This window comes from Hyperolius riggenbachi, chromosome 7 (genome assembly GCF_040937935.1).
Source record: "Hyperolius riggenbachi isolate aHypRig1 chromosome 7, aHypRig1.pri, whole genome shotgun sequence".
Classification (NCBI taxonomy): Eukaryota; Metazoa; Chordata; class Amphibia; order Anura; family Hyperoliidae; genus Hyperolius; species Hyperolius riggenbachi.
The window spans coordinates 269,375,858-269,397,658 of NC_090652.1; the positions used below are offsets into that span (position 1 = coordinate 269,375,858).

The following is a 21,801-nucleotide window of genomic DNA, read 5'->3' on the forward strand; positions in this document are numbered from 1 at the left end:
GGGGTCATGCATAATCCTGTTTGCCCTGGACCACACTCTAGATGTGTGGAGGAGATCCAGTGGTGGCAGGGGTGACCCAATGATCCTCACGGCAGCGCTGATTACTCTGTGGAGTTTATGATAGTTGCTTGTGTTTGCCCCTGTGAACCAGACAATGATGGAGGAGCAAAGGACAGATAGGTAAAAATGGTACTGTGGCTTATACAGCAGTTCCAAAATACTATAGGACAGAAGGCCTTACCTACAGGCCTTACAGAAGGCCTTACTTATGCACACTTACAGACTAAACTTGGGAAAGTTAGATTATGAAAATGACTATTGAAGGACTGCAGATTCTTGAAAATGAATCATCCATGTATGAGGTGTACCATAATCTCAGTAAATGTATAAGTACTCAGACTTTCATGATCACCATAGCATCACATGCAGCAATGAGTAACGGAATCCATCTTGTTTTACATAGCTGGCAACGAGAAACAAGAATTAAGAACCTCAGTGGGCGCCTGCAAGGAGAAGTCACCTATTTCGCTCCCTGCGGCAAGAAATTCCGGCAGTACCCAGAAGTCATGAAGGTGATCTATTCATTACTTGGGGATTAAGTCCTCTTTTCTGTATCTGCTGGTTGTACTTCCATCCCATCTATAAAAGTCTGTGCTGTGCTGTATTGTCTTGATTGTGGACGTGTGCATTATGTTACACTTGTCCTTTTAACCTGAACCCTCAGCAGTGATTAGATTACCTTTGACCTGTAGGGTCATGAGAATATAGACATGCTGCCTTACTGATACTGGGTGTCTCCTTGTTTCCTCCTCGCTATAATACAGGCTTTAGGAATGTGTCTGAACAAATGTAGGATTAGGAGTAACATAGGTGCATTCAGTACAGAAGTGCAAAGGGCACTGATTCTCAGGAGGAACTAGTCTATTAGTGGTATTCTAAAAATTGCAAAGCACTAATATAGGAATTAGTCTTTTTAGTCCAACTCCAGGCAACTTATTAAAAAAGCAGCCTGACCCTTGCCACATGCCCATAAGGAACTTATAGTAGACGTTAACTTGCTGAGCACACAGCTCCCTCTGAAAGCAGTAAGTTGTATGCTACCTCTTCTGCTATGGATGCCAGACCCTGTTATTACCAGTGGAGATATGATTTGCTTGCACAGCACAGGGCTGTAGGAGTTTGTGGCCCTGCAAGAAAGACTTCAGCAAAGATATGACTGCTCCGAAACCTCCCTCATACTCATCTACAGGGATTCTCCCCGTCAGAGGTTATATTTTGTCTGGGGGACAATTTACTATCTGTATTTTTTATTTAAATTGAGGCCTGCTCTAATGCTTTGCCCTGCTGAGTTAGCCCAATAATCTGTCAGCATCACCTTGGTCATGTGATATGCTATTTACAGACATATGGAAGCAGCATGTGTAAAGCATGACCTGATACCATTCACTAAAGTAAGTGTTGTACAGACACTCAGAAATCAGCATTTCCTATTGGAACTCAGAAATCATATTTCTGCAGGAATACCACATTACTGCTACTCTGTAATTTTACCCCAACTACTGAACTCCGAGTATTGGACCAATCAGAGAATGCAGAGTCAACTGAAGTATTAAGCCAATTAAAGAATGCTAAAAATGACCCCCCCCCCTCCCCCCCCCCCCCCCCAAAAAAAAAAAGACTACCCAGAATGGGAAAACAGAAATCAGAAATCCGCAGAAATAGCATTCAGCATTGGTGGAAATTTAGAATTCCCACGGAATCGGAAATTAGCATTTCTGACCATCCTTACAGCCAAGCTTGTTCACTAAGAGTTGCATGAATATAGGGATGGTTATAGTATATATAGGTATAAGAATGGACATCGAGATGCAAATAGTTTCGAGTTGATTCAGGATTTGTTTGTAAGTAAATTTATGCAGCTTGAAAAGGAGAAACAGAATTTTACGTCAGCAGGCAGGCCTGGGCTCACGAGTAAATATGAGTCCCTAAGGACTCAAATTCGTGATTTAAATGAGTTAGTTATCCATAAGTCTGTCGCTCTCCCTGCGCTCTAAACAGCTTGCACGTGTCCTATTGGATGATTTGCAAGCCTCACTATGCACACTTCCTCCTTCAAGCCGGAAGGAGGAAGTGCGCGGTGGCGAGGCTTGCAACGTGTCCAATAGGACACGTGCAAGCTGTTTGGAGCGCAGGGAGGACGACGGACTTATGGGTAACTAACCCCTTCTCATCCAGCCGCACACCTGAGGCAATTAAGCCTCATTTAAATTACGAATTTGAGTCCTTAGGGACTCGTAACTACTTGTGAGCCCATGCCTGTCATCAGGATTTGACTGGCTCATTTCCAAGCTGCATGAATTTGCATACAACATTTGCATAAATCTGCATCTACTCATAATTATTTGCATCTCATTAACCACCCCTAATGTTATATTAATGGAGAAGGGAAGGAGGACAGGAGTGGGGCACCTATCACTTCACAATGTCAATACAATTTGGGATCAACAGGAAACCGTCCAATCTATCAGATCACATTTTCAACTAAAGATGGTTGGGCATAGAAGTCTGAGGTTGGTCTAGCGCCCTTCCAGACATTCAGCTGTGGTGTGATATAGCCATAGACAGATCAGGTGACAGCAGTGCAGAACTAATAGTTTTCAGACTTCCTGAAATCCAGTGAACCGCAATGCAAGCCCACACAGACCAGGACGCATTTTGATAGTAATAAATAGAATGTAAATGAATGCAATGGGACATTTTGGCTGCGATCCTGTGTGCCTGGTTCCAAAACACCTTTCTGTCAGATCACCGAGAGTGACCTTGCTATACCCCCTCCCCGCAGCCTTGTAAACAGCTATTTTACCTCAGCTGTTTGAGTATGCTAAATGGGTGAGCAGAGGTAAAGCCAGATTAGGGTCTTCCCTCTTCTCAGGAGGGCTGATTTTTTTCTTTAAACAAATATCTATTCAGGTCAAACTTGATTAGGAGAGGGGACTAGTTAGTAGTCTTCTGACCTGCTATTTTAGAAGCTATGCAGGCTGCAGTTTGGTGTCAGAAAATACAACTTGGTAACTGTCTGCAGAACCTTCCAGGTAACACTTTAAATAAATCACCCAGTGATGTCTACCAGTGTAGTGGGGCTCAGGGTGAGTCTGTGGGACGGCATGATCTATATTTGCAAGGTATGAGATGTAACTGCGCTCTGCTGTCTTGCCTCAGTGTTACTGTGTGTGTGTATTTCTGTATATGTCTCCGTTGTGTCGCTGCTGAGGGGAGACGGGCGATAAACAAGGGCTGTCGTTCTTTTTAAATCCTCAAGTGAAAAAATCTGTGATTTTTTCAGTATCTCAGCAGAAATGGAATAATGGATATCACAAGGGACAATTTCAGCTTCAGTCCAAAAATAAGAGTGGGGGACTTCTATGAAGCCAGAGAAGGACCACAGGTATCCCTGTAATCCAAAAACACCTAGTTATAGCATCAAGGTAGCTTGGAGGGAGCCAGCCGTAATTGGGCTTTTGCAAAAATTTGACTATCAAGCGTAAACTGCAGTGATTCTATCCCTCCCTTTATTAAAACTAATGATTTTGTTTGAGGATGACTCTTGAGCTCAGAGCTAAAAGACCCTCTGAGTTTCTCTCCTTTCATCCGCCTGGCCTCATGCTAATAGCATGCTATGATGGAGTGCAAGGCAGTATTAAATAACAGATTCCAACTATTGGTAACATTTCTCTACTCTGTGGTGCTGTTTTAGGCCTCATTTACATGGATGGTTTCGTAGCACTAAAATAGTTCATTTTGTACCCTCAAATGCTCATGTAAACACTCAAGACACTTGAAGCAGGGGTGGAAGCATCTAATGCATAAAGATAGGCTAATAAGCTGTTCATCTTATAAAAAGAGAGGTAACCTTACCTCTCTTGAAGAATTTGGAGCAGTTTATTGAAAAAAAGGACTTTTATTTGAGCGCATAAAATTGACAATGCGTTTCGCAGGCACCTGCCCGCTTCCTCAGGTCAGTAAGAAACAGGTGCCTTAACTGCTATGGCTGTGTTGCAAGCATGAGTAACTCTATCTACACTCTCCATTCATGCCAATGTGCCAGTGTACTAAAGATCATGTGAAAGTTGGCTGCATGCAGAATCCACAAAATCCACTGCTCTCTGCAAGACCCCCAAATCCCAATGTGATCATGGATTCACCCGCCAAAGTGCACAGCGATTGTGCTGGCTATCCCTGTTCTTTGGCAGGCATGGCTATCATCTGTCTCCCTACCCCTTTCTGGAACGCCCATGCTCACCACCATGGAGCCATGCTGACATCACCACTCCTATAGCATAGAGAGCTGGATGGGCAGGCTGGGTGGGACTGCCCATTTAGCCCACTCATCCATCCTTCTATGCTCTAACCCATCCCCGTGCATGGCTGGATAATCTGACTGTATGAACAGTCCCATCCAGCTCCCTATGCTTTGGGGACAGTGACGTTAGAGTGGTTTCAGGATGGTGGCCCATGACAGCCGCTTCTCGGCACACTGCCTTATTGGGCCCCATAATTACTATTCATTGCTGCTAATCGTGGCTTTTACTATTGTCACCTTTTGTGGCGCTGGTCCTGCGGCATTTTTACTTGATTCAATTTTAGGTAGTCCCTCATATTACATAGGATAGCTTGTATCATTAATGGACACCTTTAGAGGTAGTAGGAAACGTCAGTCAGATTTAATCAAAATAATCAAATCTCTCTGTAATAGATTGTGAGTGTTGCTCTTTGAGGCCACTCTTGTTTGATACGGTTATGTGCCCTCAGGACATGTGACATAGCTTTATGGCCATGAGGTAAAAAAAGCAGATGTTGGAGCAACTGTATCGCAGATTGATTCTGAGCTCTAGAGCAATTCTCAAGCAAGTAAAGGTCCATCACAATTCCAAACGAAACCACTCAATGCCATCATTTATGATCGTTTCAGGTGTTTTAAGAGACTATAAGCGACTGATGCCCATTGATTGGTTATTGATGATCAAACAAGTTGGAAAATCTTGATTGATCACTATGATTACTAACTACTACAGCTTGTACCTGCTCATGTCCCTCCACTTCCTCAAGAACAGAACACTCTGCAGAAAGGCAAGCAGCTCAGGTGTGGTATTGTTTAAGGAAAGATCTCTCAAAAAAATCAAATATAATAACTTTTGAGGACCACTCTTGAGTGTGTGGATCATAAATCAAGAAACTCAAGTGGGTGAATAGAAAACTTTCAAAAGGAGCCTGCAGTTTCAATATTTAACTAAGCAACAAATTATTGCAAAAGCCCGGTCATGACTGGTTTTCTATACCAGTCATATTTCCTAGAAGCATGACTTTTATCTGCTACTTGTTATCGCAGTTCCCTCTAAGCCAAGGAACCTGGAAATGATTGTGTTAAAGGCCAAGACTGTGCAGAAGAGAGACGATTGTACAGAGTTTTGCTGATCAGCAGATCCTTTGCTTTTCTCACGTGTACCGTAGATTTTGTGGTCATAGATGAGAATGTTTCACTGAGACTTTTCTTGCAGTGAGATGATGGCCCGTCCTTCCAACAACTAGAGTATCACAAGGACTTGCTGTGATTTTGGTTTTCCGGATTTAACCAGTGGGTGGAGGTTGTTGCATCTGCAAATAAAGCTTTTTTTTCTTATGGAAAACAGAGTGATGGATTAACAGGTTTCCGAAATGTCCAAAAGTTCTTAGGGTCTAATTCACTAAGGCTGGAGAACCCGGGAGGGGTAAATGACCAGCAAGCTTTCACCAAATGTTTTTGGTTGAAAAAAAAAAGTTTTCAATCATGAACTGGATCTATTAAGATCATATTTTATAATAAATCCAGTCCAGCCTGCATGTATCACAAATGTTATTGAGAAGCAGTAGAATATTGGACCATGTTAGCCATTGGCTAAGGCAGGAAATTTTGAATCAGGCTGATACTGTTTATTGGTCAACTTTAAAAAAAAAAAAAAAACCTTTCTAAGAGTAAGATTCCAGTCAATAGACATTCTTCAGACCAGGGCTGTGTAGTTGAGAAGATGGATTTGTAAAATTTTTTGGGTACCTGGAGTCGGAGGTTTTATAAACTGAGGCGTTGGAGTGCGATGATTTTTGTACCCATTCCATAGCCCTGCAAGGGCCGTGAAGTCAGATTCAAGGAGTCAGAGCAATTTTGGGTACCTGGAGTCAGAGTCTGTGGTTTCATAAACTGAGGAGTCAGAGTTGGAGTCAGATGCTTTTTTAAACATCACTGCCTATAATTCCTTATATTTCTTCATGACTTCAGCCATTTTCAGCCACATTTCTGAGATTCTCCCTGCCCAGCTACAGGCCCTGCTGGAGTAGAACTAGCAAGTTCTCTCCATGGTGTAAATTAGTTTAATTGCAGAGACCCCAACCCCAGAGTGACCAAGAGAAATTGGGTGTTTTTCTTAACTTTTCTCCTAGGAGATAGTTTTTCATGTTATGCTTAAAATAACTCTTGAGTAATCTACAATTGAAAAAGTAGGGTGAAAGAGTACTGCCAAAATTATTCTGAGTATTTTCTTGTTTGCTGGTGGCTTAAAAGGCATTTTATTGACAAGATTTGAAAGTTCTCCTATGGGAAAACTTAGAGAAAAAGTGAATGGGATCAGGCCCATAGTGCCTTGTTTATAAAAGGTGTTTATAAAAGGGTGTTTAGGCAGCATGCAGCCACAAAGAAAGGTTGGATGCTAAGTTGCAGCTATGAGTGAGAACTACAAGTTCACTAACCCCCCCTCCCCCCAATTGAAGTGAATAGGGACTTGGCTTTCCAGTTTATGGGAATCATGTTGCTGCCTACTCTCCACTGTTAAAAGCTGAGATTATACAACAAAAACTAGTCGCACTTTTATGAATATAGATTTATAAGACTTAACCACGGCAAAAAAGTTAAGATATTTTTGCAGATCACCAATTCCATATAAGTAGGCTCTAGACAAAATTGGGACAAAATTGAACACTGGGACAAAGTCGCAGGCCAACCTCAATGCTGTCAAATACTGCCAGGTAAGCTCAACCTATGTCATAGATGTCAAACTGATATATGTCAAGCAGTGATAGGAGGATTCACAGAGCTGTGGCTGAAGAAGTGAGAGATGCATGCCTTCCGCTGCCCGATACTCTGCATTTTATACTGGTGGGTGGGGGGAGCACAGGATGGTGTCAGGACAAGGGGGCTGCGTGGGACACAAGGGTTGTGAGCAGAGGAAGAGGGCAGGAGTGGGTGGAGCATTAACATGGCCATGGGGGCCAAACATTATGCAAAGTGGGAAAACCACAAATTTGCCCCTAGGCCAGAGTTTGACATGAATGCTCTGGAAGAAACAAACTTATAGTTGGATTGATCTGAAGGCATTCACCTGAAATCAGTGGATGTACTGACACTCATCAAAGTCCTAAAACTCATAAATCAGCTGTAGATGGACTAACCCTTTAACTCTGTCATCTCCACATTGTTTGGCTTAGAAGGAACTCTGTCTATTATAAAAAACAAAACAAAAAAAACAAGCTTAGATTTGCATCATTGTGATGTGCATATTATCACAATGTATTCCACTTTTTTTCTCTGTGTAGTAGTAGGTGTTTGTGTGTGTGTGTCTTTAGTTGTTTTGTGTTTATGTTTTTGTAGTGTTTCAGTGTTGCATTACTAGTGATAAGATATTGAACTTGTTTTTTTTCTTAATAGTGATTTTTTTTATTGTGATATGTGAAAATTATTGTACAAAGTGAATGCATTCTTTGTTACACTGTTTGATTCAGAGAAAAAAATGCATTTTCGTCCTTATGAGTTGGCCAGTGTCTAGGTTGGCCTTGAGATTCTCAGTGTCACTTACCTGGAACATGTATGCATATCAGGAAGTTAAATCAAAACCAGAATACCTGATCTGCATCAAGTATGTTTTCCATGTGGGTGAAGAAAGGAATATTATCAGAGGACCAGCATTCTAGCCAGATAATTCAGCAGTTAGTAAATATTTTCCTAATAATACTCCTGCTTTAATAACATAAACGCTTATACTCAAGAGTGATTAAAGTGACACTGAAGCAAAAAAACAACACAAAAACCTCATGATATAATGAATTGGTTGTGTAATACGGATAATTAATAGAACATCAGTAGTAAAGAAAATAGTGTCATATTTTTAATTCCAGGCATATAGATTTTTTTTTATAACATTGCATCATTCTCTAATAATTGCAGTTTCCACACTACACTCAGCATTTTAAATGATTTCACAGAGCAGACCAGTGATCCTTTGAACTTTCACTGCAGAAAAAACATAAACAAAGAAGAAACAATGAGAGACAGTTGGGATAAGTGCTTCAAAAGACAGTGTATCCACAACTTTATAAAATCGCAGAGCTCAAATAAGCTCTTTTGCATAGATAACAACTGAAGTTTCTTAAAGGGGCACTATGGCGAAAAAATTTAAAAGTAAATATGTGTAAACATAGACAAAGAAGAAGTACGTTTTTTTCCAGAGTAAAATGAGCCATAAATTACTTTTCTCCTATGTTGCTGTCACTTACAGTAGGTAGTAGAAATCTGACAGAAGTGACAGGTTTTGGACTAGACCATCTCTCCAAAGGGGGTTCTCAGCAAGGCTTTTATTCTTTATAAAGATATTCCCTAAAAAGGATTTAAACAATGATGCTGGCCAGCTTCCCTGCTCGTTACACAGTTTTTTTTGGCAGTTAGACAGAGCAACTTCCGTTCACTAAGTGCTTCTGAAAATAAATAAATCCCTGAGAATCCCCCATGAAGAGATGGACTAGTTCAAAACCTGTCACTTCTGTCAGATTTCTACTACCTACTGTAAGTGACAGCAACATGGGAGAAAAGTAATTTATGTCTCATTTTACTCTGGAAAAAAATGTACTTATTTGTATATGTTTGCACATATTTTAAATTTTACAATTTTTCGCCATAGTGCCCCTTTAACTCTTCCTGTACTGGAAACAATATGAGACTCATATCTGTACTAATAATGTTTTATTTCTTAGCAGTCCTACACATAGAAATCATTATATCATACATGTATTTTCACTTCTGATTCCCTGTACAAGTGTGTAAAAATAGAGCCCTGATGAAGAACGCCAACATATGCATATCATTTATTTTAGCCCTGTTTTAAAATACTGCCATGTCACCTCCAGTGTGTACATTGTCATATGTTACTTTGTGCCTATACTAATAGTAAAGCAACAGCAATGTGTGCTGATCCATGTTAGAAAAACCTACTTCTAAAATGCTAGTAATTCAAAATGAGTACAAAGGTGTCTGTATCCAAGCACATAACCGGTATCCTATGTCCACTGGCAGGCTGAGCAGTGAAGAATGAAACAGAGAGCAGGGTAGGTGTTTTCTCTAATGTTCCCACTGATATATATGGTAAAATACATGAGGGTGCTTTGTCTCTGGTTCACTTTAAACCGTCAGCTTTTTATTTTCACACAATTTTTATTCCCCATGTGTATAAGGCTTTAGACCAGGAAATTGAAATGCCTGATTGTCAGTTCCAGAACAAATAAAGGCAGCTTGAGAGACTATAAAATGGAGTGGGAGAAAGTGTGGCTCATGACTAACATGAGAGGAGACCCTGATCCATATCACTTTCATACTTGTAAAACAATGGGCATCCATTTTTACAGCAGAAACAATTGCTTTGGCACTTTTGCCAAGCAGATTAAAAGCAAGGGAATATAATATTTAAAGTTAATTGTAATAAGAGTTGTAACTTGGGGATAATTTTATTTAATGATTCAAGGGGATCTATTTTTAATTGGTACAAGAGGCTGGATTTAATATCACCCTTTGCAAAATAACCTCAAACCTAAATGATTGCAAACGGAAAGTGAATACATATTCTTATTTAAATTCTGTTTAATTTAGGGATTAATGTCTTAATCTTCTCCTGGGCTGCGATCTTGCAAACCTGTCCAGAATGTATTAAAGAGAATCTGTACTCTAAAATTCTTACAATAAAAAGCATACCATGCCATTCCTTATGTTCTCCTGTGCCCCTCTGTGCTGTTTCTGCCACTCCCTGCTGCAATCCTGGCTTGTAATCAACAGTTTTAGGCAGTGTTTTTCAAACAAAAGACTGGCTTCTAACCAGAATATCATAGGCTGAGAACTAGCTTACTGTGTGACTCATGCAGAGCTTGGAGGGGGTGTGTAAAGCTTCTGCCAATGACAAGCAGTGTTGCACATTCCACACATTCCAGCCTCAGCCCAACAGACATGACAAAGGAAAGGAGATAAGATTTATTACAGAGACAGTGCAAGTAGGAAATGCTGCAGTAAGACAGACCACATTAGAACAGTAATAGGAACTTATAGGACAGAAGAAATAAGGCTCAAAATTTTGTTACAGAGTCTCTTTAAGAACTGTCATCTTTTTGTTACGGAGGGTTGAAGTGCATCTCCACTTTTCCAAAGAAGAAACAATCCTTATTATATTAGTTATATTCATTGCAAGTATTTTCACCGCTTCCGGACCTTGATGATTGAAATCTAAGCCCCGTTTTGATCCCCTTATATCTGCCAGGACGTAGATTTCAATCCTCCAGTCGCATGCTACCGCTGCTTGCGTCGCTCTCTCCCCGCCGCAGATCACTCGCCCTGCCGTCTATATGAGGGCAGAGCTGATTGAGCTGGTCAGGAGCCGATTTCATTGGCTCCTGACACTGTCATCACTATGAACCAATCACATTGGCTTACATAGCGACGGCAGAGAGAGGGACCTGCAGTGATGGAAGAACGGCGGGTATGTGCGCCAATTCGTCAGGAGGCGCTGTTCTTTGGCACCAGCAGTCTCTGGTCTCTAAGGGACCAGAGACTACTGGTATGGAAGCGGTTAACAAGGTATATTACACAAACAAGCCTGTATTTACCACATTTTTTTCCCTGATCACTGCTTTGAAACTGTACATTATTTTCTATCTTCTTTAGCTATTGGCTGGTATTGAAAATAAAGCAAACACTTCCAACCATGCGTACGCAGACCCAGCATCTCCATGTATTTACATATAGGATCCCTCCTTTCTATAGAAACAATATGTTATTGTAGTGAACCCAGCAAAGCCCATAAAAATGATCAGGTTGTCATGGGTTTACTATTTGCAGATCAAACAAAGCAGATAAAGTTCTCTACCTCCCTCTGAATACAGGGGAAGCTTCTCTGCTTTGTTCGATCTCAATAATCTGATCATTTTTGTCCCCAACCAGCAAGTGATCAGTTTCCAAGTGAAGTGGAACTTGGAGTTATTAACCCTTGCAGTGATTTCATTCCAGTGATTTTTTTTTTCCTAGTTGTTCTTATTCTCTGTTTATTTTTTTAGAGCAGAGATGACATTTTGAGTTTAGTATAATTTTTAATTATTTGTACACTAAAACCATTTCTAATCCTGGAGCCTATCATACACCCCCATTCTATCCCCGTAACCTAGCATTAACCTCTCTACCTAACTTATAAAGTTCTACTTCCCCATTATATTCTTGCAGTACCCCCACAGGGTGACAAGATGAACAGGGCTGAGATTACATTGACTGCTATGTAATGTTAACAAGTGAGGCCTTGGTGACATGCGAGCACTAGGTCTGTTTACCTGTAGCTGTCTTCGGCACGCCATTTAAATGAATGGAGCTCCTGATGCTGAAGAATTAGACAGATCTGACTCTGAATTTACACAGGGGCTCAACCTGTCTCAAAGTGTGTGGGAAGGGGTTATTTCTCCTTTAAATAACTGAGATATCGGAAGTAAAGTAGAAGTTTATACAGGTAGTCCCAAGTTACCGAACAAGATGGGGACAGGATCGTTCTTAACCTGAATCTGTCCATAAGGCAAAACACTGTTGCATCTGTGTCACCTGTACCTCCTCTATGCCTCCTGTGCCCCCTAAATGTCACCTCTGTTCCCCCATGCCTTCAGTGTCCCCCTCTGTGCCCCTCCGCCCTCAGTGTACCACAGCAAAATGTCATGTTACCAGTTTAAAAAGCATTTATTTCTTTGAATTTTTTCAAAATGGATTTTCTCAAAAACTACAAGGTCTTTAAGAAAAACTTGTTCCCACAGAATTAAATTTCACATTTTTGGACCATATTGGCAGGGTGTTTGTAAGTCAGGTGTTTGTAAGTTGGGGACTATCTGTATTATATATAGAGGTAGTAGTTTTTGGACCCTTTCACAGTTGCCTTGCAAGTGTGCGTTGCTTTACCCTGTTTTATTGTAGAGTAATGCAACAACAATGTAAGGCAATGGGGCCTAGCACACGTACCGCGTTGCAGCGGAAGTTCCCATTCGGCCGCCGCAAAGTCAACAGCGCGTTACTGTTGGACTTCTGCAGCGGCCCAGCGGCGGGGAAAGTAATGAAAGTCAATGAGCAACGCAGAAAATTGAAATATGTTGGTGGCGGTTTGGCGTGCATGCACGGAATGATGTGGTTATGAAGGGAAAAACTCGGGAATCCCAGTGACGTACTTCCTGTTGGCACACTCTGCCACAGAGTCATATGAATTACATTTCCTGCGGTGTGATGCAATGGGGGCGGAGCATCGCAACTCAAGGGCCAGGTGTAAAACCGCCCTCAAAGATTATTTTCCACCGTGTCACAGTTTAATGTCCCTACATTAGACCACTTGATGGAAATTGCTCGATATACTCTGCTGTGTAATATGATGGGGCTAAATAAAGAAATGCAGGAAATAAATAAATGCATTATTTAACCTAGAAGCCATATTCCATCTCCTCTCATTACATCATAATTAATGATATTGGTCACCACACACAATTATACAGCTTCCTGTGTACAACCATGGACAGTTTTAAGGGACACCATGAAAGGGTTTGTTGAGATTTCTCAGAAGTTAGGAAATTGCTGAAGGATCTGACAGAGAAAGATCAGAATAATAAAAGGCGAAACTAAAGATATATCCGAGACTTCTAAGCGGAAAGCAGGCTTTAAAGATGGAGGCAGCGCCTTTGATTCCTGTCCTGATTAGAAGGCTACTTGAGGGAAGATGATAGGAGTTCACGTTTTGATCTCCAGTTTACAGTTTGCGAGCTGCATCGTTAGTGGCAGAACTTATTACAGAAGAGACCTTGAAGAGTACGATAAGCAGTCACACTCCGTCTCCTCATGCAGCTCTGAGCTCCATTGTATCTACTTATCTGCAGAGCATAGTGGCCATTTATATGAGGACAGTTTGAAGTTTCTTCTTTAGAGACACTACAAACTTTACACCACTGAATGTTAGTGGGGGTTTAAAGCTAAAGTTATGAGCCAAAAATGTATCCAAAAAACTGTTATACTCAAATAAAATCACATGAATTTAGCACTCTTCTCATCCCAAGCCAGATCCCGACATCTTCTGGGTCAGTGCACTTATAACTTACCTGCCTGTCCTCGGCGTATCCGCCTACTGCGTACTCAGGCTGTCAAAAGAAGAAAATGCATTAACGCTCAACGTTATGCCTCAGCTGATAATCAAGCATGTGTACAGCGGCCCCCGACCCCCAGCCCGGGATGGATTGATCTCCCGCTCCCCCTCCCCTGCCGTGTAACGTCATGCATGCACTACTCTATCGTCCCTCCGACTTCCCGCATAATAAGAAAGTGCGTTGCCAGCTACATAGCTGACTTGCATCTGGGCAGCCTGGCCCAGCGGTGTTGCCCAAGGGGATCGGGTCCTGATCCACGACAGGCATCATCCATCAAAGGTGTGTAGGCACCTTTACAGTTAGAACAAAAGCAAGTTTCCGCACTCCTACAGTGTAAATAAAATATCAGACTCCTTTATTGGTCATCCATTAAAGTACAGTAATGGTACATGACAGCGTAAGAGCTGATGTGTTTCTTGGCTACGACTAAGGACCCAGCAGGGTCAGAAACGCATCAGCTCTTGACGCCTTTTTTTCACATGTACGCCTCTGTGGAAGCCCAATAGTCGCAATGATTGCACTGACCTGCAATAAAAAATATTTTTCACACTGAATGGAAGGTATCAACTTGCATTGCTATCTTTTTGGAAAACGTTAGTTCCATGTTAATCGCAGCAGTGCAGAACTGAGGCTGTGGAAACTGCGGTATTAGTCACCTTAGTACATCTCTTTACTCCAGGCTGCGCTTAGGTGTTAAAAATCTTCTAAATTGATGAGGAAATAAAGCCAATGAAAGAGAACATTTCTGGACCTATGTCTACGTACCTCTTGGTGCTGGATTAGTACAAAGATCACATTGGCCCCTGACTATGGAAAATGGCCCACATGACGGGGGACAAAAACACAGAAGAAGGCATTCCTGCACATTAGATGGGGGCCGACCTGCATGGGAATGGGGGCAAAAATTGAATAAGTAGGTTGCTCATGAGATAGGGGGCACAGTACATGAAAGAGGCAGGTTGCTGCACAAGGAAATAAAGAGGCTGCGCATAGAAAGTGGAAGTTTTCTGTATATAAAAGAGGGGCTTTGCTGCACTGCATAAGGAAGGTGGGGGCTGCTTTACTTCTAAGAGATGAGAATATGGTAGGGGAGGGGACAGAGGAAGACAGTTGGCCTCAGGGAGCAAGGAGTGTAAACCTACCTCTGAGATGTGTGTTACCTTTAGCACATAGCAGCTGTCAGTAGAGCGAGCACATCCTCTGGGGGACATTTGTCAAGCAAAGTTGTGACAGAATCCGTTATTTAACTAGGTCAAAACAAGCCAATCCTCCAGCGATGTGCGTTCTATCTGATTTCCTACTTAAAATATATATATTTCATATTTGTCACACTGAATTGTTTCCTCTCTTGTTTTTACAACAATAAAGAATTGTTCGTAAATAGTTAAAGGGACCCTAAGAATTGAAATAACAATTCTAAACTATCTCCAGATGCAAAGTGCTTCGTTCTCTGCAGCACTCAGCAGCAGGGCCGGGCCGAGGCATAGGCTGGAGAGGCTCCAGCCTCAGGGCGCAGTGTAGGAGGGGGCGCACAATTCATTCAGCTGTCATTCCTAATTGTGTTTGAAGCAGAAAGAAATAAGAGAAGGGGATACATAGCAGTGACTGCAAGCCAGATAACTAGATATTAAGGTGTTGGGAAGGTTGTGGGCCCTGTGGCACCTCTTAGTCTAATAGCAATCAGTGTGTGACGGCTGGGGTGGGAGGGATGGGGGGCGCACTTTGGTGTCTCAGCCTTGGGTGCTGGAGGACCTTGTCCCGCCTCTGCTCAGCAGCAGAGCTTTTGTATCTATGTAGAAGCCCTGCGATCGGGCACAGGTAAAAAGGGTGTGATTTGTGGGCCTGAGAAACGGATGCCGCCATAGGAGCCCATGTTAAATAAGATAATCACCTGCTGCAGATGGCACCTGAGGAGGTGATAGCAGTAGGAAAGTTTTGCTACATTGTAGCAGAACTTTGTTGTTGAACTATTGCGGCTACAGCTGGATAGCCGGTGCTGCTGCTGGAGTGACTGGGAAGGGTGCTGTCGAGAGAGAGTTAAGTAGAGTGCTGTGATACCCGGGGATCGGTTTAGGCATATTTGGGGGAGGACTTCACCACTATAGAAAAAGGCACTCCACAGGCTTCAAACTTGCGTTTGTGATTTATTGAGCAAGACACACTACATGTTACAAGTCTCCTGACCCTTCCTCAAGTGTGAGATTATATTTGGGGGAGGAGCCCTGCCTGGTCCAATGATAGCAATTGCTCCATTTTTATTGCCTGAGGAAGCATGCTATTGACCCACAAAACACATTGCAGCATTCTTGGAGTAATAAATAAACATTTGTTCTTAACTAAAATTGCCGTGACGGTTGTTGTCCCCACACGTCGCTAAACGTTGGTTTTGTAATCGCGTGCCAGTACCTATGCTGCAAGATCGCGGAAACGACAGCGTAAAAATCGTCAGAAAAATCACATAGTGGATACAGGCCTTTAGTGTTGTTTATATCTAGACCTTCCTAAATTACTGGACTATCTGTATGGAACTTTTTTTTAAGGTAGGTGTAGTGTATTTTAATTCTGTATTTTGCATTTTTGACTGGAGATCAATATTTAGGGGGAAAAAAGCAGGTAAAACATAGAAGGGAAACTAAGTTATTTCAGTAAAGTAAAATAGTAATTGGTTTTCACCAAACTTTTTTTTTTCAAAACGTTTTTTACTGTGGTATAAACACAGATGGATGTCAAGTTAATCACTGTTGGCATTACTGCCAATATGAAGGAATATATTCTAACCTGAACAGTACAACTGAGAAATGTAAAGAGAGATGGGATCTATGGACAGACAAGATTTACCTTAATGAATATTAAATACTGACCGGATTGTAGAGATAAAAAAAAAAACTCATTCAGGGTACCTCCTGTTCACCAAACTTTATATTACCACAAAATGGACAAAAATTTAATTATTTTGTTAGTCGTTTAGACTTTTTTTATTACATCTATATGAAATATGCCTTTCTGTTTTAAGGGAATGCAGTGGTGTCTCCTGAAAGAGGAGGAGATTGTTCCCCGTATTCGGGCCATGGAAGGCCGAAGAGGACGCCCTCCAAATCCAGAGCGGCAGCTGGCTAGGGAGGAGTCTAGGATAAGACGTCGAAAAGGACGGCCGCCTAATGTGGGAGGGGCAGACTATTCCGTCAATGACGAGGCCAAGCTGTTACGGAAGCTCCAGGCACAAGGTATGTTTCTAGTGTTTAAGAGGGATGTTTTTATTTGATATGTGAACAGCTTGTGAAAACTTGGTGACCTTAAAGAGAACCTAAACTGAGAGGGATATGGATGTTTCCTTTTAAACAATACCAGTTGCTTGTCAGTCCTGCTGATCTCTTTGGCTGCAGTAGTGGCTGAATCACAGACCTGAAACAAGCATGCAGCTAATCCAGTCTGACTTCAGTCAGCGCACGTGATCTGCATGCTTGTTCAGGGGCTGTGGCTAAAAGCATTAGAGACACAGGATCAGGAGGAGAGTCAGGCAACTGGTATTATCTTAATAGGGGAAAAAATATCCTTCAGTTTAGGTTCCCTTTAAAGAGAGTCTGAAGCGAGAATAAATCTTGCTTCAGACCTCATAGATAGCAGGGGCATGTGTGCCCGTGCTAAACCGCCGCTATCGCGCCGCTAAACGGGGGTCCCTTCACCCCCAAATCCCCTCGGTGCAGCGGGGGAGCGCTTCCTGGTTGGGGCAGGGCTAACCGCCGCAGCCCTGCCCCACGCGCGTCTGTCAGCGCGTATCTCCGCCTCTCCCCCTCCCCTCTCAGTCTTCCTTCACTGAGAGGGGCGGGGGAGAGGCGGCGATGCGCCGCTGATAGACGCGACTGGAGGCAGGGCTGCAGCCGTTAGCCCTGCCTCCAGGAGCGACCAAGTCTGCGACCAAGTGTTGCAGTGGGGGGTTTGGGGGTGAAGGGACCCCTGTTTAGCGGCGCGATAGCGGCGGTTTAGCAGGGGCACACGTGCCCCTGCTAACTATGAGCTCTGAAGCGAGATTTATTCTCGCTTCAGAGTCTCTTTAAAGCAACAGATTCCCTTCCTAGCAAAGCATTTCTAGCTTTCAGTTGTTCATGTGTGTGCATGTAAAATGGGCACCGAATAAATGTGGGCAGTGGACAATACTACCAATATTCTACTAAAGCTTCTACCTAAATCTAACCCTAATATAAATGCTACCCCTAACACTACCTGCCCCTTCTTGCCATTAAATCCTAATCTTGATTGATAATTTTTACTGACCGAGCCACTCAATCTTATTACAAATTACCCATTAGGCTAAATTGAATGCACAAATTTGTGCCTGCTCACAATAATCGTGATTGGAAACAGAGGGAAGGGAAAAATGGGGAGGTGGGGGCAGCAAAAAAGTGCTAACGACACATAGGTTATACATGTAGAAAAATACATTCTAATGAAACATCAAAGAAGAAAAGGAAAAATTAGATCCAGTCTGAATAGCCACCTACGAAGACAAATACGTGTGCAGCGCCTGGTAATTGCAGCCAGAAAGGAAGAAACGTCCATTGCCACAGCACCCAAGGGGTGTTAAGGCACCAACTGAACAGATCAAAAGTACTTCCAGCCTATGGACAAGTGTCCATGCAAAGCAAGAGTTGATGAGCAAACTTATAAACCAGGTTAGCGTAAGCACATTGCAACATACATGCAGAGTCCATCCGCAGAACAGCAAGTCATGCGGTCTGAATGGCGCGCAGGCTCGTTGGGCCACAGAGCAGCAAGTCTAAATGGCCAGACACACAGTATCTTGTAAAAAGTATAAATGTCTTGCATATGCAATATACTGGTGTTCTGATGAAGTGCAGATCACGCTTGTGTAGATCTCCTAAAGGACAATGAAGCTGCTGGCTGCTTAATTCCAGGGAGTAGCAAGATTTGTCCTTTTTAGGTTTGCAGGTGGTGTTACAGGCTGGGAAAAGTGTGGTGAAAGGCTTACATGTTTCACTGGGTAACTCAGCATCATCAGGGCACCACCACATGACTCCCAGGCATGGTAGCGCAGCTGGGCTGTGCATTTGCAGAAGCGCATGACTGGTCTTGACTGGCCAGATTACCGGGGGAAATAAGAAGAGAACGGAGTGGCAAGGGAGGACGGCGAGGGAGCCCTCGCACCTCATGGGGCTGGAGGAAGCCCTGGGCAAGTATAAATACAGTAAATTACGTATCTGGTACACTTTAAAGGGATACTGTAGGGGGGGGGGGGGTCGGAGGAAAATGAGTTGAACTTACCTGGGACTTCTGATGGTCCCCCGTAGACATCCTGTGCCCGTGCTGCCACTCACCGATGCTCCGGCCCCGCCTCCGGTTCACTTCTGGAATTTCAGACTTTGAAGTCTGAAAACCACTGCGCATGTGTTCCCGTGTCTTCGCTCCCGCTGATGTCACCAGGAGCGTACTGTGCAGGCCCAGTACAGTCTGTGCCTGCGCAGTACGCTCCTGGTGACAACAGCGGGAGCGAGGACACAGCAATGCAGGCGCAGGGGTTTTCAGACTTCAAAGTCTGAAATTCCAGAAGTGAACCGGAGGCGGGGCCGGAGCATCGGTGAGTGGCTGCGCGGGCACAGGATGTCTGCGGGGGACCATTAGAAGGCCCAGTAAGTTCAATTCATTTTCCCCTGACCCCCCCCCCCCTCCTCCCCTACAGTATCCCTTTAAGGGGCATTTAAAATCAGTGAGGGTAAACTTGACTTCATGAACTTCAGCCTGCTGGACTTCTTATTGACTTGCATGAGCTCACTAGCTCCAGCCTGCTGATCACCTGACATCAAACTGCTAAATAGTATCCAGTAAAACTGTAATCTTTGAGTTTACTATTTACCTGCATACAGTGTTTTATTTCACCTAACATCTGAAAATATGTATGAAGAAGCGGACTTGTTCCCTGGAGGCTTGCATAAGCTATGCAGAGGTATTTCTTTAAGGCTTCTTTTACACTTGGTGCAGTTCGATTGTTGACGATCGCACCCCATCGCACCGCCCGGTAGAGCCGCTATGTGACCAAATTAGTGAGGCATACTTACCATTGAAAATATTTGTATAACAGTCACACTCACTCCTCAATTCCAATATCCAGAAGTAGAAGTCCGCACACAGTCTTAGGGAACGAAATCTCAAAATGTATTGTCCCATTGTACACACATGCAATACTGATCTGACCAAAGGGCCAATGATCGTTTCGTGGCCCTTATGATCCCCTTTGTCAAGACATAGGACAGAAAAAAAACACATGTGTTCTATGCCTTGACAAAGGGGACCCTAAGGGCCCCGAAATGATCATCGGCCATTTGGTCAGATCTGTATTGCATGTGTGTACAATGGGACAATACATTTTGAGATGTCGTTCTCTAAGACTGTGTGCAAACTGCTACTTCTGGATATTGGATTCTGTCTCAGCAGCCCTGCAACATGTCATCCACACATCAAGGTGTGCAGTTCTTTTGTTTCCTCACTCCTCTATTCCACCTTCAATCTTCATCCAAAAGAGCATTATGAGAGAAACACCTTTAGAAAAGACATAAATCCACACATAATATACCCTGTTAAACCATTTAATTATCACCCTTCAGTGACAGGCATACACCTATACCAATAACCAAGGAGTGCAACAAATAGAGGGGTCCACAACCTGCGGGTTCAGACGTCCCCCCGCCCACTCCCACTCCACTCCACATGGTATTCCTGCTCACCAGATATAATAACTTCAGTTGCAGCCAATGTCCACCATCTGGGCTATTTCAAATGGACATATCTGCAGGCAAACTCAGCGTGTGAACTGTTTGTTTTAATACTTACCATTGAATTAGGCCTCACTTCCAGGGCTACCACACCACCACGCAATGCGACGGACTGATCCAAGTGTGAAAGGGGCAACACAAAACATTTTTTCTACCTACTTGAGCTCCAATTGAAAAAGAGAGTTTTGATTCTATTATGTTGAACCTACACAGCTATGAAATATAAATAAAAAGTTGAAGACAATAAATGTTGTTTAGCTAATACCTTTAATGATTTCTTTGCAAGCTTTCAAAACGTTAAGTTTCTTCTTCAGGCATGTTTCAGAACTGGATCAGGAATTGTATAAAACACGGTAACTGTTTTTGTGCAAACAGTCAGTGATATTTAAGATTTATTGTTTTATTTTGCTGTGGTTACAGAAATCGCCAGACAAGCTGCACAGATAAAACTCTTGCGGAAACTTCAGAAACAAGAAGCGGTTCGAGCAGCGAAAGAAGCGAAGAAGCAGCAAGGTACGAGCATGGAGCCTGTCTTGTGTTATAGTCTACCCTGCAATGCTCTGTCACTAAAAGATCTCATTGCTCTGTTACAGCAATCATGGCTGCAGAGGAGAAGAGGAAGCAGAAAGAGCAGATGAAGATGATGAAGCAACAGGTACTTTGGTAGCTTATATTATAGCCAGGTGTATGGTAGACAGGTGTAGGTTTCTGACATAGCATAAAGCTGCACAGGGGTGGGGGTGGGGTAGGCAGAGGAGGGCTGCGTATGGGTAAGTGGAATTGGTTTTCTTATCTTTGTCTTGTCTGTGCAATGGGAAGGATGCCAATGGGGGCTACACATTAGAGAACTGCTGCACACAGAGGACTGTACATGGAGTACTATGGATGCACTGTCCATAAAGTTCTGCTCATGGGGAATACTGCATGTGAAGGCCTACATGAAGTAGAGAAGGTTACGGTGAAAAGTAAGGGCAGTACAAGACTATTGGTCTAAAATGGGAATGTCCAAAGTCCAGCCCTGGGGCAAGTGTGGCTCGTGGAGCCTTTTCTGGTGGCCCCCAAAGCACTTTACAGTTGTTAATTCCATGCTAACCACAGGCTGTAGCGGTGGAGCTGCATGCAGGGGCCACCTTGTGTCACCTCTCTGCCTCCCCCTTTGTTTGCCTGTATGTTATCAGCCACCACTGTAGCAGTAGCAGCCACGGATTAGCATCTGTCCTAATGCCAGCTGCAGTAACAGCCACTGATTAGCAGCTGTCACTGTGCTAACTGCACACGGTATATGGGCTATTTCTCCTGGAAATGTTTTATTTGACAAAATCTCACAGGCGATAGTGTACCAAATGGCAATCAGCAAACAATGTTTTTAATTTCGCTAGGTCAATCCCCTAGCACTCTCAAGAATGGCAATATGGCCCTTAGCCTAAAAAGCTTGGACTAGAAGGACAAAAAGGTAAACAATAAAATGGCCATAATGGAATTATTTGGACCATTTGTATTTTTTTTTTAGCAATCAGGGTATCAA

General features: G+C 42.9%; 1 protein-coding gene across 21 annotated transcripts in view; it reads left to right on the top strand.

Annotated features, from left to right (window-relative positions):
• BAZ2B (bromodomain adjacent to zinc finger domain 2B) overlaps window positions 1-21,801 on the top strand; it is a 240,185-nt gene that overhangs the window by 157,215 nt on the left and 61,169 nt on the right. For 14 of the 21 annotated variants that reach the window (XM_068245688.1, XM_068245677.1, XM_068245680.1 and 11 more), the window contains 5 exons: window positions 464-572; window positions 3,344-3,445; window positions 16,505-16,715; window positions 20,697-20,789; window positions 20,870-20,931. In XM_068245688.1, the coding sequence (XP_068101789.1) occupies window positions 464-572; window positions 3,344-3,445; window positions 16,505-16,715; window positions 20,697-20,789; window positions 20,870-20,931 (577 nt within the window). The remainder of the gene's footprint in view (window positions 1-463; window positions 573-3,343; window positions 3,446-16,504; window positions 16,716-20,696; window positions 20,790-20,869; window positions 20,932-21,801) is intronic. The other 7 variants (XM_068245686.1, XM_068245690.1, XM_068245695.1 and 4 more) reach the window with 1 other exon arrangement.